At 40.1% G+C, this 14,909-nt stretch overlaps 1 protein-coding gene across 1 annotated transcript in view; it reads right to left on the reverse strand.

The window, feature by feature from the left end:
* The window catches only part of CFAP44 (cilia and flagella associated protein 44), a 47,782-nt gene extending 33,106 nt beyond the window's left edge, over positions 1-14,676 (reverse strand). The window contains exons 1-10 of the mRNA XM_052794553.1: positions 14,607-14,676; positions 8,968-9,057; positions 8,128-8,220; positions 7,151-7,322; positions 5,945-6,107; positions 4,271-4,373; positions 3,728-3,944; positions 2,063-2,177; positions 1,402-1,566; positions 14-169 (exon numbers count right to left, since the gene is read on the reverse strand). Coding sequence (XP_052650513.1) covers positions 14-169; positions 1,402-1,566; positions 2,063-2,177; positions 3,728-3,944; positions 4,271-4,373; positions 5,945-6,107; positions 7,151-7,322; positions 8,128-8,220; positions 8,968-9,057; positions 14,607-14,622 — 1,290 coding nt within the window. The 5' untranslated portion in view covers positions 14,623-14,676. The remainder of the gene's footprint in view (positions 1-13; positions 170-1,401; positions 1,567-2,062; positions 2,178-3,727; positions 3,945-4,270; positions 4,374-5,944; positions 6,108-7,150; positions 7,323-8,127; positions 8,221-8,967; positions 9,058-14,606) is intronic.
* Between the last annotated feature and the right edge of the window lie 233 nt (positions 14,677-14,909).

Here is a 14,909-nt window from a genome sequence, read left to right on the forward strand (position 1 = left end):
GAGTGTATCTTACCTGAGCGTACCAAATGGGCTGTCCACAGTCATGAACTTTTGACATGAAACTCAGACTGACATTCCTGCCAACGTGAAGTTCATTCATAGGCTCCACCTCCAGTAACCCTGTGTCATCCACAGAATCAGCAGCATCTATTGTCTCAAAGTTCCATACCTTCATGGCGTTGGAAGCATAAAAAAATAAGGGGAGGAGAGGAGGTATACGATTAATAAGGAAATTCAAAATTATAAGAAACCAGGGGAGTATAGATTCTACAGGTAGAGTATGAAACCTGTCATATCTGCCTCGCTGCTTTGAATGTAACTTAGAACAGTGACAATCAGCAACTACTATCTGATACATTTGGGTGCAATGCAAAGTATATGTAAAAGTTCTCTGTCCAATTCTGAAACAACAGTAGATTAAATTCAGCCCTGACACTAGCAGACCTATACATGGCAGCCTCAGAACTATAGACTGTAAATGGTATCTGCCTGCTCTCAGCATTGCTCATGCTGAGGCAACACAGAAGAAAGAATGGGAAATCTAACACATCCATGTTCTGCTCTGTGGGATAAGGACAAGAAATCAGTTGGTACCCTTATAACCAAATGAATTTTCCTCATAGGATAATATCAATTTATAAAACACAACAACAACAGCAACAATAAATCCAGGGTGTTTGAAACCCTCCACTGTCTGTAACAGTCAGCTTCCCATTGATTATCTGGGTTCTTTCACTTATAAGCAGAAGACACATCATGTCTTCCCCTAAAGAGCAGGCAAACAAGATTGCAAAATCCTTGATAATTGACAGGTGAGATCAGAACCTGGTGGTATGGATAAGGAAAACTTCTTGATCTTAATTTATAGAATTATATGTCAACTTAAGGATGCTTTTTCTTTTAATTTTTCCTCTATTTCAGTATATGTATCTCTGAGATGCTAGTTAATTTCTATGTCATTTTAACATTAATAATCTGAGCTTTCAAATACTCAGAAAATTAATTTCAAATATTGCTGTACTTTATCCTTTGAAATAACACCAAATGTATTAATAGGCCTGAAAATTATAAAGATGAGCCAAAACTACACATGAAAAAAAATGTTAGAATGCAGGCAAGAACAAAGCTGTTAGAGAATCAGTGAAAATTATTTTGATTTACTAGAGTAAAAGGTGATTTATTTACTACTATTAAACAGAGAACATTGCACGAACACTATCCAATTCAAATATATACACTGTGGAGATGTGATCTTATTCCGTTTGTTCTAAAAATTCATTCTCAGAAAGAAACTGCACTGCAAAATTGCCTCCATAAATAAGCCCTGTAAAGAAAACATGTAACATTTACCTGCTGACCACAAATTTGCACACCTAAAGGCAGAGCAGAAATAAAACTCACCCGAATGAAGCCATCTCTTCCAACAGTGACAAGTTCTCCTTCATCCAGAACTAACTGGCTTATAGGGCCACTGTGACAGGGCTTGTGTCCAGCTCGACAGAGCTCTACTTTAATGAGGCCCCCTTCCCAAAGCAGCAAGTTGCCCCACTCAGTCCCCGAGATAACCTTCAATGAAAATTAAGATAAGCACATAAGCACCCACACTTAACCATGCAGAAATATTGACAAGAATCTGGTAAACATTTGTGGCTTCCTTCCATGAAAGCATTAGATCAATAGCAATGTACAGATATTTGCAAGAGAATGTGTAAAGTGTGAGAAGATTCAACTTTTTAGCAACATGACATAATTTACAAGCACTGAAATGGTTAAAGATTAGGGCTAACAGTCTTTTTATTTCTTTACCCCATTAGAGGAGCCTCAGCTCTAAGCCAACAGAAATCTTTTGTCTGGGAATTACAATACTAACCGTACTTTTCAATTATTACAAAGCAAGCCAGGTTTTTGGCAAATTAATGTCAATATTAGCTTGTCAGAGCAGTGCACTGAGGGTCTAATTCAAATCACTTTGAAACAAATAGTAACTCTCCAACTTACTCAGTAGACTTTATATCAAAACCTGAGAGGGAACATAAAATCAATTAAACTTTTTCTTTCTTACTTTCCCATCAGGCAGCTCCACATAACCTGTAATGTCGGTCACTGCTGTTTTTCCAAACCGGCCCAAAGCTCCTTGTAACTTGAGACCAGTGAATGTGAGAGCCATCTTCCAGAACCTGAGTATAGAAAAAACATCCCTCTCTGATATAAGATTTCCTAAACACACTCTTCAGTCCCTCTAAGACATTGTAATAATCTTACCAGGGATGTCTCTGAGGTAAGGGCTGTTCATTTATTATTCTTTTTCACAGGAGACCTTGGGTTTTCTTTTTAAAGTGAGATAAAGCTTTGTAATTACAGAAACATTTCCCTATACTACTCCTATGAAAAAGCTAGGAAAAGGATTTGGAATGGGCAGAATGAAGACTAAACTACTATTTAAAATTAGTAAGTGTAAAATGCATAGCTACATTTTTCCAGCTACAACCAATACACGTAGTTAGGGATACCTATTTTACTCTTGCTGTCTTCAGTGTATGATGCTCAACAATGTATATCCAAGGGGCTAAGGTCTTCACTGAATTTCATCCAGGTACCCACATGGACTTGAACTTGACTATAAAATCTCACTGAGCGAAAGGTTTTATCCTAGATCTTCATAGCTATTTCTATTTGATCATTATATTTTTAGCAGTATAAAACATAACTTTAAATTACGGCATTACAGAAAAATTAATCTACTGCAATTAGGGATGGTTCACTGTGTGCAGGAGACATTTAAGACAGGTGTTGGAAATTGGAACTTGAGACCACATTTGGGTGAAAGGTCATGTTTATCATTATAAAAGCTGTATCAGAGTTTATTCATAGTATTTTAGCTCAAAAGAAAGATTATAAGAGATCTTGTTTTGTCAGATTTCCATAAATAGTGTATTCTAAACCACATTCATTCTGGGTCTAAATAAGCCATTTGCTATTTCAGACCCACCTCGCAACCAAACTATAGAGCAAATCTCAGACTTTGATCCAATTCCTCTGTTAAAATTCAAAGAAACTTTAGATATGTTATAATTTTAAAGGTATCATTTCTATTACAATAGTATCCAAATCATATCTTAAGTCTCTGCTATATTAACATTGAACACTGGATAAATACAGAACACAAAGCTAATCCCCGTCCCAAAGAGCTTAAAGTTGTGGTTTATTTTTTTGTTACAAAAGGATCCATGAACTTACCAGAGAAGGGAGTGTATGGAAGCATATCTTTTTTAAGGCTTCCTTGCAGGCTTTTGGTGGTATCAGAGGGTTTCTGATCCATGACTTGGCAACCAGTTCTAATGGCTGCCCAGACAGCAGATGAGTTCAAGAAATCAAAGGTAGAAAGCCCAGAAGGCACAGGAGGCATATATGCTATGTTACTAGCTAGAAGACATGTATATGTAAATATTTTGTATTAATTCTCCCTGGTGCTTATTGAAATTACAAGAATGGAGCCAGTGGTACTGGCATTCAACATTAAGCATCATCCTTTTTGCACAGCAAAGATGTTAAAAGACTTGGCTGACTGGCTGAAAGACTTGAACTTTCTCATTTTTGTAATTGTAATGGCCAGGTAAAATAGCATTCCTCATTGGTCCACGTTTGCTAATGATACATTCCTGTTAGTCATCTTCTACATATTATGACTTTAGAGGTGATATGTATTAATCCTAATCAGTAAACCTACTTGATGTGTCCTGCTCCAGATGTAGTTAGTTGCTCTTCATTATCAGCAGAAAATGTGACCTTGTAAACATCCTGTGAAAAAGCTTTTGACCTCAACATAACCTTTTCTTGTTTCCAGTCCCAGATAGTCAGCATGTAGTCAGGGCTGCTCCCAACACTGGCCAGCAAAGTGCCAGCATGGTTGAAATCACCAAAAATATAGGCTTCCTCTGTTCCACCTGAAGAAACACACAAGCCTCAATACACACACACACACATGGAAAAGATGAAGAAACAATAGGAAAATCTACTTAGAAGGAGCACAACTTGCACTGCAATTATTTTTTTCACTAGGTAATAGCTCTCAGTTGGCTATTTCTACTAAATAAAGGTTTCCTCCCATGCAATAATGAAAAAGCTTGGAACTGGTGTTTTCTATTTTGCTTTGAAGGACCAAAAGGTTATATTTCCTTCTAAACTTCTAAAGGGACCCACTACTCCATCTGCTGGGATCTATAAACACTGGCCCATTTGTGTAAAATGAAAATAGAACTTTTTACACTACCTCGCAGTATTCTGTAGGGCCTCAGTGAAGGATAATCGTAGATGATGAGGTTTGGCTTCTTTCCTTTTTCTCCTACTGCAAAGTAGTGCTTAGTAGGGTGTGCCTTGAAAAAGCAAAAATCCTGTTGCATGCTGTAATGACACCTTTGTCTCTATCCTGCTAGTTATTGAGTTATTCCATTTACTTATTAGTCAAAAGATATTGCCATAAATACTAGGTTGCATTTTTCTGTGCATTTATTCTGAACAACTGCCAATCTATTGCCCAGTAGCAGAATGAAGCTACTCTGCACACAAAATGGTATGTTGCATATATAATGTGGAACCATGACAAACTGTGAAATAATTTGCTTTATCACTGTCCTGGTTTCAGCTGGGATAGAGTTAACTGTCTTCCTAGTAGCTGGTACAGTGCTATGTTTTGAGTTCAGAGCGAAGAATGTTGATAACACTGATGTTTTCAGTTGTTGCTCAGTAGTGTTTAGACTAATGTCAAGGATTTTTCAGCTTCTCATGCCCAGCCAGTGAGAAAGCTGGAGGGGCACAAGAAGTTGGCACAGGACACAGCCAGGGCACCTGACCCAAACTGGCCAACGGTGTATTCCATACCATGTGACGTCCCATCCAGTATAGGAACGGGGAAGTGGGGGGGCAGGGATTCGCCGCTCGGGGACTGGCTGGGTGTCGGTCGGCGGGTGGTGAGCAATTGCACTGCGCATCATTTGTACATTCCAATCCTTTCATTATTGCTGTTGTCATTTTATTAGTGTTATCATTATCATTATTAGTTTCTTCTTTTCTGTTCTATTAAACCGTTCTTATCTCAACCCACGGGTTTTGCTTCTTTTCCCGATTTTCTCCCCCATCCCACTGGGTGGGGGGGAGTGAGTGAGCGGCTGCGTGGTGTTTAGTTGCTGGCTGGGGTTAAACCACGACAATCATGCATTCTTTTACTATTCCTACCTCACTCAACCCACTAGCTGATCTTTCCATGAACAGCATTTTTGTCAGCAGCCATCTACTTCAGCAGACAGCTGCAGAAAAGCCATCCTGAATGACATAGTTCTGAAGACATAAAGATGTACCATGATTCACCAGAAAAGGCTGCTTACAATGGAGCAAACCAGTCTGAGGCTGGTATTCTGAAAGCCTTGCTCATGTGGAATACAAACGAGAGATGGCAGAGCCCTTCACAGGGTAAGGTGCTTCAAATCCAAAGGAAGCATTTGTGAGTCCAAGCTCTTGGTAGGAGCTTACTAGAGTGAAACCAGATACTTTTTCTTTTCATTTATCTAGGAACTTGATTTTCTAAATTTTAACTGCAGGCAAAACACTATACTAATATCAGTTGTGACTAGGAGAGGTGAGTGTTTGAAAAAAAAAAAAAGTTGATATGAGCCAAAATAAGAATGTAATAGTTCTAAAAATTAATCCCAGCTGGCATCTGTCAGTCCTTTAAGGTACCTGAGCCTGGGACTTAGGTATGCAGACATTTGTCCTTAGCCAATTATGTTGACAGGCTGAGTAGCCCACGCTGCATGGTCCATGCATCCCCCCAATCAATATGATACATGCATATCATGTGAAGCTGTAGAAATCTCCCATCAGGCAATCAAGTGAACATTTCACTTCTAGAAAGTGAATGACATCCTAAAACATGAAACGAAAGCCATACCGTGATAAACCCAATTCCACCACCACTGCTGCTCCGGAGATAACTTTGAGATTTTGTTTTCAGGTCCAGGAGCACCACTTGGTTGCCTGCTATATACATCAGTGTTTGGCTATCCATCAGCAGCAGGTTTACACTTCTGGTGCAGTCATATCCAAAAGAATGTCTGAGAACAGTTCAATAAGGAAAAGATTTGACACTGGCTTTCTAGAAAAGTTTACTAAGTGGACAGAAACACTTAAACGAAAACTGAAATGGGAATACTGATCTGGTGACTAAAAGCCTGATGGTAGGAGACAATTTTGTTCAGTATACAGTGAAGGTAAAATATACCAAGCCTCTATAACTGAAGGGAAGGCACAAGTGAAGACCTTCTAAAGTTCATATTCCATCCTTTCATCTCCACTACAGGGCACACCTCTTGCCTCTCCTGGATCCTTTAGGGCTGCAAGGAATTCATATTCTATCCATGTTCTTTTATCAAACAAAATGTAGGAGATATGCATCAGATTACTAGGAACTGTTCTACAGACAAGAGATCAAACCAAGGAAGTGCTCAAGCTCACTTCTTAAATGTTTACAGGCAGATGTAGAGAAAGGAAAATCCAGTCTTCAACAGCAACTTGATTGTGTCTGCAGAGAAAACCATCAGCACTTCTGAAAGTCACATATATCCTACTTGACCATACCTAGCAAAGGACTTATTGGAGCTCTTAATTGATGGGCATCACTTTCTTCATTCTACCAGTTTAGATCTTCTGAGCACCAGACTAAAAATCTACCTGGTTTCTTCGAACTTCTCCCCTAGCAGTTCTGCGAGGAAGTATGAGGTACGCAGCTGCTCGTCTCCTGCCCTCCCCTCAGCTTCTTGGGGAACACCAGTGTGGCTACACAGAAAGGGAGAGCTTTGCAGGGGATATTCTTATGCTAGTCTTCTGCCTGGTCACATTAACTTGGCCATGATCCAGTTCTACAAGAGTACTTATAACAGTAAGAATTATCCCCAATAAGATATGTTTATGAGGTCAAGACAACGTTTAAGATTAAATTCACCCAGAACCATAACGGGTGAGGATTCTTATCTGTGTCTCAACCAAAGGTATCCCACTAATGCCACATAGGCTACTCCAAATTAGACAAGTACAATTTTAAGAACATATATGAAATATCCTTAGCTTTAAATTTGCACAGCTTCAACAGAAAGGATACTTAAGAGTAAGAAGGTTAATTGGTATCCCAGAGTCTTCAGTGACAAATGGACATGAATATATATCTTCATAGTTATAGAAGAAAGTTTCTGAGATTTTCTTTTCTACCTTCTCAGGCCTTTTATGTGCCTCCAAGGGTCCTTCACTATTATCTTGCTCTTCCAAATCACCTTCTGCATCTCAGAAGTGGGAACATAAAGGAAATTTATATTCACCATAAATTTTAGGCTCCAGAAGGATTCACACATGACTTGCCTCATTCAACAGAGTAACAGCCTGTAACAAACACTCCCTCAGGCTTTTAAAAACTTTACTGTGAATATTGAAAATGGAAGAATTTAAAGAAGAAAGATTTTGAGAGTGTTTTAAAAACATTGATTTTAAAACTCAAGACCTAAGAAAGTAGTTCAGTTCAGCTTTTCTTGGTATTTAGGTCTCAGCTTTAGAAACCAAATAAAGTTTTAAGTGTCTCTTTTCAGTAGCTATTGAATGCACATCATTATGCAAAACAATTAGTAAAAACACATACAACAGACCACCATAAGACACCATTGTCCTCAAAAAGGCATACTGCTAATGTGTGACCCAGTGTAGTTCTTCACTGGATTGCAACACAGAATACTGTCAACTTGACTTCCAACTAGTCATAAGCACTTGTTAAAAGTACTTTTCAGTTTGATACCTCAGATCAAATCCCCCTTACCTATTTTGTAAGCCTTTCACCCTGTCTTGATTTTTTTCTCTCCTAGGTGCTCTATGAAAAACAACCAAAAGGGGCAGAGACCAGCCATGGGAAAGAGCAAAATGAAGTACACAAGGGAAGCCAACTGAAACAGAGCAGAGAAACTCAATAACTGTAACTTGATGGCACTGGTCTGAGATGCTGTTCATAACAATAACAGTGAAAAAATGAAAACTAGAAAGTATTGGCATTTTTAAGGTCATACCAACATCTCCTCATTGGAAAGCAGTACTCACCAATGCTCTCAGTGTCTGATTCCACTTGCTCCACTTCTTCCTCCCATTCTCCTGCAGTTGGTGATTCCTTTGGAAGGCTAGTTTTGCTTTCTTCTGCAAAGGACAATTGGGATTACTCTCTTAGGTATGAATTCCTTTGACTACTTTGCTCATACTTGCCATGTTAAATAAATACATAGTTCTGTAGTAGTAAAAAAAATCCCTTCTGCCCAGCAGCGGACATCCTGCTGCTTAGCATTAACTGTAGAGGGAAGTTTGCTTTCAAAAAACTGTATTTTAAAACTTAGGGGAAGAAAAAAAACACATCCTATAAAAGGAAAAAGGTATAATAGGAAGATCAAACAAGCGTTGAAAGTAATGCGCCAATATAAGCATCAAAAATCCTTCCAAAGTTCCACAGGAGACTCACTAGCAGATTTTGTTATCCATGCTACCTAGATCTAGTGTGTTAGATGACATGCAGAAAACCTGAAATGGACACTGGGCAGGCATTTCAAGATGAAAATGGCATTAAAAAGAGAAATACAGGCCCATGACTGAAGGAGACTGGTGGAGTTAACGGATTGCAGTACTAGCTACAGAGACAGGTCTATGCAGCAAAAATTTCCAGGGGAGAGACTGTGGCCTCAGGGACAGCGGGAACTGCAGACACAGTGGTCAGCCCAGAACTTCACTGGAAGGGGTCATCTTTGACCAGAGTCAAAATGAAATTTGGCAACACCAAGAGCAGCAACTGAAGATGAACATGTACTAGTAAGGAAGGGGTGAGTGGTGGGAGAAGCCAGAAGCTACTGTAGGTTCAGTATTGAAATTGCTATATAACAGTGGGAAATACTTCACGGACACCAGGGTGATCTGCCTGTGCACCTTCTGCTGGCTTCTCATCAGCTGCCTCCTGTTCCTTGGGAAAAGATGACATGTCCTCTTTACCTGGTGGTGGTGAAAAGGAACTTTTAGTATTTTTGCCTTCATCTGCCATTTAGACCATTTTCATTTCCTCTCAGATGCTTTGAGATTCCCAGAGATAATATTTGTGTTCTGCTTGTACACTCCAAATATGGATAACCCAAACATATGTCCTAATTTGTAGGGTGAATTCATTGGTTCACGTTTTAGGACTCCGGGCTCTGTGTACATTGCTATAGAAAGACTAAATATTGTGTAACAGGGGAAGCTGAAGAAAATTTACATGTTTTGGGCTTCTCTTTAATATACTGGGGGGAAATTTGTTTTTGAGACAACAAGGCTATTCCTCCTGCTTTCAGGTGGACTTCACAAAAATATCAGGAGATAGACATTCTGAGACCATCTAATATCTTGAATGGAGAAGCAGGAGAGATTAATCTTTAAGAAAAAAAGGACTTTCTTCAAAATATTCTATATTCATGGAAAGTGAATTAATAAAATTAACACAATAAAAAAAAAATAAATAAACAGCTTAACTAAGACCCCCCAGCAATTTTTCAGCTTTCAGACTATCATTTTCAGAGTGCTGCAATTTCATTAGTTACCATTGCCCTCTGGAGTGGGAAAGATCCAAATTTTTTCATGTAAAAACACATTGATCATTTATATGAACATCTCTGAAAGAAGCAAAAAAGCACGAGCATTGCTCTTATTCTAAATTTGTTCTGCCTTTTGATTTCGAACATGGTCTCCATTTCCAAATAAAACACCTTAAAATGAACATTGGAGCAACTTTGTACAAATACTACAGCTATAAAATACTATCAGAAATCAGAAAATTCACAAGTTGAATGTAAAGAAACCTAAATGTTCAGAATAACAAATATAGGCAGGATGAAACGAATCTCTTTTTCTGTGTAAGCCTGACTTTGATACCAAGAAAAAGTCCCTAAAAATGCATTTCCTGTTTCTGGCTTTGGGTCAGAATCTATTTGGGAAAAGATCTTTTAAGGCATTTCAGACTTTTCAGGTATTTCAGGAAAGGCTAAGTGTCCAAACATAATGCCATCCACCAGAAGGACAGTGAGGGCAAAGAAATTTTGTAGACATGTCATTCATGTCATTATATAGTCAACCTGCCCTACTTGATCTTCATCCAAAGGTTCTGAGTCTCTGCCAGAGTCTGACTTTCCTGCATAATTTCATTTAAGAACTAAAATGAGCTTTTACCCCTCAGGAATGCTGAGAAAACTTGAAAATAGACATACAGAAAGTTTTATGTTCAGAAAACAAATCAAAAGAAAACAATTGCAATATATCTCAATATATTTAAATGAAATTCATGAGTTTTTAATGGGGTAACAGAACTGATATCACTGAAGTTGAAGAAATAGTTACAGACTAGTTGCATAAACATATAGTGGAGTGTTCAGAGACCTGAATTCTAATTCCAAACCCAGTAATGGTGTACAATTTGTATCAGCCATTTCACCTCTGGCTGTCTCAGTTATCTCTTGTGAAAAATGAGATAATAATACTTACCCAGCTTAGCAAAGTGTTTTGATATCCATAGAGAAAAGTGCTATAAAATTTCAAATTATTGTAACTAATTAGCAATCATTTATCTTCTAAAAATTAAGACTATCATAGTTTTCATTATAAATTAATTCCTATCTGGAAAATGCTTTAGGCTGAAAGAGGGTATGAACATTTCCGCCTGCGTTGATATCTGGGTTCTAGTTAAAGAAAGCTATTGCAGTGTTCACCGTGCATATTACCGTGATGGAGTCAAGCACTGTGCCAAAACAAATTTTGAATTTAAAGACTCTGAGGAGGCTCAAAGGAGGGGACACATCTACTTTGGTTGCAGATTCTGGGTTTCATGGGTTGACTGATCCAGAAAACTTTTGTGTAGGTTCACTGTGACAAAGGTATGCATCTCTCTCTGCTGATTTTGTTTTCCTGGGGGTTTTTTTTGAGACAGTTTTCCTAAATAAGCTAGAATTAAGGCTTTTGATACTGAAAACTGAGATAGTGGCAAGTAGAACTGGTGTGAAGTAGGGAAAAAAACCAAGCTGGCAACCAGACATTTTTGCCAACACTAATTATACACTATGCCTGACCAGGAAAGTATTAGGGTTTTTTCCCTAGTCCTAGTAATTCAAGATACAGACCTGAAACACTACACAGATCCACATCAGTTCCATTACTTAGCTTTCTAAGAACTCACTCAGGAGCAAATTCATGTTTTCTTTGTTTCAGTGGCCAGTGCTATAAGCTGTGAATTTCAGCTAAGCTCCATTTTCTTTCAAATTGTCTTTCTCTTAGCTATGTTCTCAAAAGCCACAGCTCACCCCATGTCCTGGTTTCAGCTGGGATAGAGTTAATTTTCTTTCTAGTAGCTGGTATAGTGCTATGTTTTGGGTTCAGTATGCGAAGAATGTTGATAACACACCGACATTTTCAGTTTTTGCCAAGTAATGTGTAGGCTAAGTCAAGGATTTTTCAGCTTCTCATGCCCAGCCAGCAAGAAGGCTGGAGGGGCACAAGAAGTTGGGAGGGGACACAGCCAGGACAGCTGACCCAAACTGGCCAAAGGGATATTCCATACCATATGATGTCATGCCCAGTGTATAAACTGGAGGCAGTTGGCCAGGGCATGGCGGGGTGGCGCAGATCGCTGCTCAGGAACTAACTAGGCATGGGTCGGCGAGTGCTGAGCAATTGCATTGTGCATCACTTGTTTTGTATATTCCAATCCTTTCATTATTATTATTGCCATTTTATTATTATTATAATTTTCTTCCCTTCTGTCCTATTAAACCGTCTTTATCTCAACCCATGAATTTTACTTTTTTTTTTTTTCTGATTCTTTCTCTCATCCCACTGGGTGGGGGGAGTGAGTAAGCAGCTGCATGCCAGCTAGTTGCCCACTGGGGTTAAACCACGACACCTCAGAATGGAGAAATATGTTAATTCGGGTATATTCTTTCAGTTACTTCGAAACGAAGATGTTTCTTGGCAATTCTGCTGCCACACAGAATCCTTGTATACAGGAGCTTCTCAAAAATTGTCAGTGAATTTGAACATTAAGAGATTTCTCACCTCGGGCAATTGCCTCATTTTTTCAAAATACAGGATAATTAAATCAAATGGGTGTTTATTTGGTAACACGTAAATAAATTCACTGAGATGACACCACTTGCTTTGTATCTTGTCATCCTACATTTTTCCTCTTTCCAGAAAAAAAGGTGTTTAAATGTGTAAGCTTCATAAATGCAGTGCTTGCCTTCATAAATCCCATGACTGACACTTCAACTGCATAAAATGGATCAAATTAAACAATGATCAAAATGCGGTCTGCAGTTTTACTTTAGAAACTGAACATATCTAGTAGTTATTATTTCAACCTGTCTCTGCCCCACCATTAACTGTGTGACAGTGCTTCAAAGACATCACCTATCTCACCTCAGCTTTTATGTCTACAGAAAAGTGATAATCAGTTTTGTCCACTAATTCAGGATATATAGAAATAGGAAACTATTACTGCAGAACATAACTGCAGTGCTATTAGTACTAGTAATAAGCAAGAGATTAAAAAGTCATCCCTACACTGTGCTACTCCTTCAGGATTTCATTTTTTGGTTCACTCCAAAACGTGCAAATTTTTGTAGAAAAGCTTTGGCCACTAGTGGGCTTTGCAAAAAAAGATTGTCTTGTGCATTATTCCTTTACTTGTCTTTATTCCATGTGAAGGAACTCATGGTTTGTCCCAGAACTTTCTTTTGCTTTATTGCTTCCAATCCTGACTCCTCTTAGAACTGTACTATGAGCCTTCCAGGCTACACTCTGCTATCTTTCTGGCCTGGGGGTAACACTGGCCTAAAATAATGACTGCAACATTTTGCTATCATAAGGGGTGTCTGCCATGAGGAATTACATACTAATCGACTGTTCCAGGCTGAGGCATCTTCTTCAAGTCTAGCTCTGCTTTGGATGTGTCTGATTTCTTCCCACCTGCCAAGTCCTGCTTGTTAACTCATCTTCAGATACAGTCCCCTTAGCAGTTTTTTCTGAGAGTCTTCCATTTCTTTATGAAAAACAGCACACCATTGAACAACTCTCTCAGCATTCCTTTTAGCCATCAGACCACATCAGAGTACAACAGCAATTTACTGGGCAGCTGCTGAGCACAACATGTGCAAGCAGTAGTTTTGCAAAACTTACTTTCATACAAAAAAATTTAAAGTCTTTTAGTGCTTATATACACAAAGAAAAATATCCAAGTGTAAATCAGGCATAGCTACCCAATGCTGCCTGTGTATCATTATCAGTCAGCATTATTACAAAATTAGTAATAAATTCAGTTTTAGGCAATCAACCCAAAATCCGAAGGAAGACATTTTTTTGAACTAGAAAACATTGCTGTCTCTCTTTACAATAGCTAGAAGACTTGAGAGCAAGGAGAATAACAGAAGATATCAATTCTCACAGCAGTTAAGGTTAAGTATATAAAATATTTACTAGTCAGAGACAGAGACAGCAAGGATAAAGCTACAAAGCAGGATCTAGACACATCACCTTTATCATAGACCCATTGTCTCTTTTCCCCCCTCCCATCAGAGAGAGAAAAGAAGTGGACAGGAGAGCCCTGCTTAGAACCTCACTATTGCTACATTGCACACATTCAAAATATTTTCCTATAAAATTAGGAGAAATAAAACCTAACTCTAATTTCCAACCTTACAACTAAAGTAGTCCTCCGTATGATCCAGATGCCCTAGCTCTGTCTCATGTAAGCAAATGTTTCCAGTCTCTGAAAGTCTGCTTTGTGGATAAAGGTTACCAGGTTTTTATTAAGCAGAAACAGGTGACATCACCACAGTTACTTATTAACTTACAGTATAAAGGAAAATCATAAAAATTAACATGAGAGCAGTGCCACAAATGCAACAGGTAATAAAACTAACTGCCTCGCACACGGTAAAGCAAAACCAACAAGTCCCACATTTCAAATGAAGTACAGGATGGTCCGTCTCAGCTGCAGAACGTTCATTCCTGTTTCACTTTTCCGAAGCTAAGCACCTACATGGGAATAAAGGCTTTTCTTTTCCAAAAGCCTCTGTGTAGGAAGACTGGTCCCACACAGACTTCAGCATGCAAAGGTGATGGCGCCGGCCTCGCACAGAGGTGCGGGCCCAGCGCTCTTCCAAGGCCGCCTTCCACCCGGACACCAGCGAAAGGCCACGGCCAGGCAGAAGCGCCCGTGACAGGCTGTTTTGCGGGGGATGGCAAAGGGGCGGGCAAGGGACACCTGGAGCTCCTCAGGGAGAGCAGGGGGGGAGCCCCCGAGGGGCCGTGGGGAGGGTGCCAGAGAGGGGACCCGGGGAGACGCAGCGAGGCGGCAGTGGGCACCGGCGGGTGCATGAGGAGCGGGGTGGCTACCGGCGGGGGGGGGGGGGGGGGGAACGACAGGTCCGTGGGACGCGGGGACACGCAGCAGCCTGCCCCGAGGGGCGATGTGGGCCCGTATGAGGCCGGAGCGGGCCCCGACCCTCCCCACCACCCCGTACCTGGGGCCGCCTCCATCGCGGCGTTACCGGTTTCCAGGCAACCGGCCCCGCGGCGCGCAGCGCGCTCAGGGAGGTGGAGTGAGGCGGCGGCGTGCGCATGCGCCGACTCGCGGGGCGTGTCCGTCAGGCGGTGGCGCGGGGGGGGGCCGGCACCTGCGGGCGGCCGTTACCCGGTGTAACGGCTGGAGCTGAGGGGACACACCACAGCTCCGGTTCCGCCTTCAATTAGAGGGGCTGGTGGGCGGGGTTTGTTTTGTTCGGGGTTTTTTGTTTGGTTGTTTTTTTTTTTTTAAGGGACGTCTC

The sequence above is a fragment of the Harpia harpyja genome, chromosome 8, assembly GCF_026419915.1.
Source record: "Harpia harpyja isolate bHarHar1 chromosome 8, bHarHar1 primary haplotype, whole genome shotgun sequence".
NCBI classification, from domain to species: domain Eukaryota; kingdom Metazoa; phylum Chordata; class Aves; order Accipitriformes; family Accipitridae; genus Harpia; species Harpia harpyja.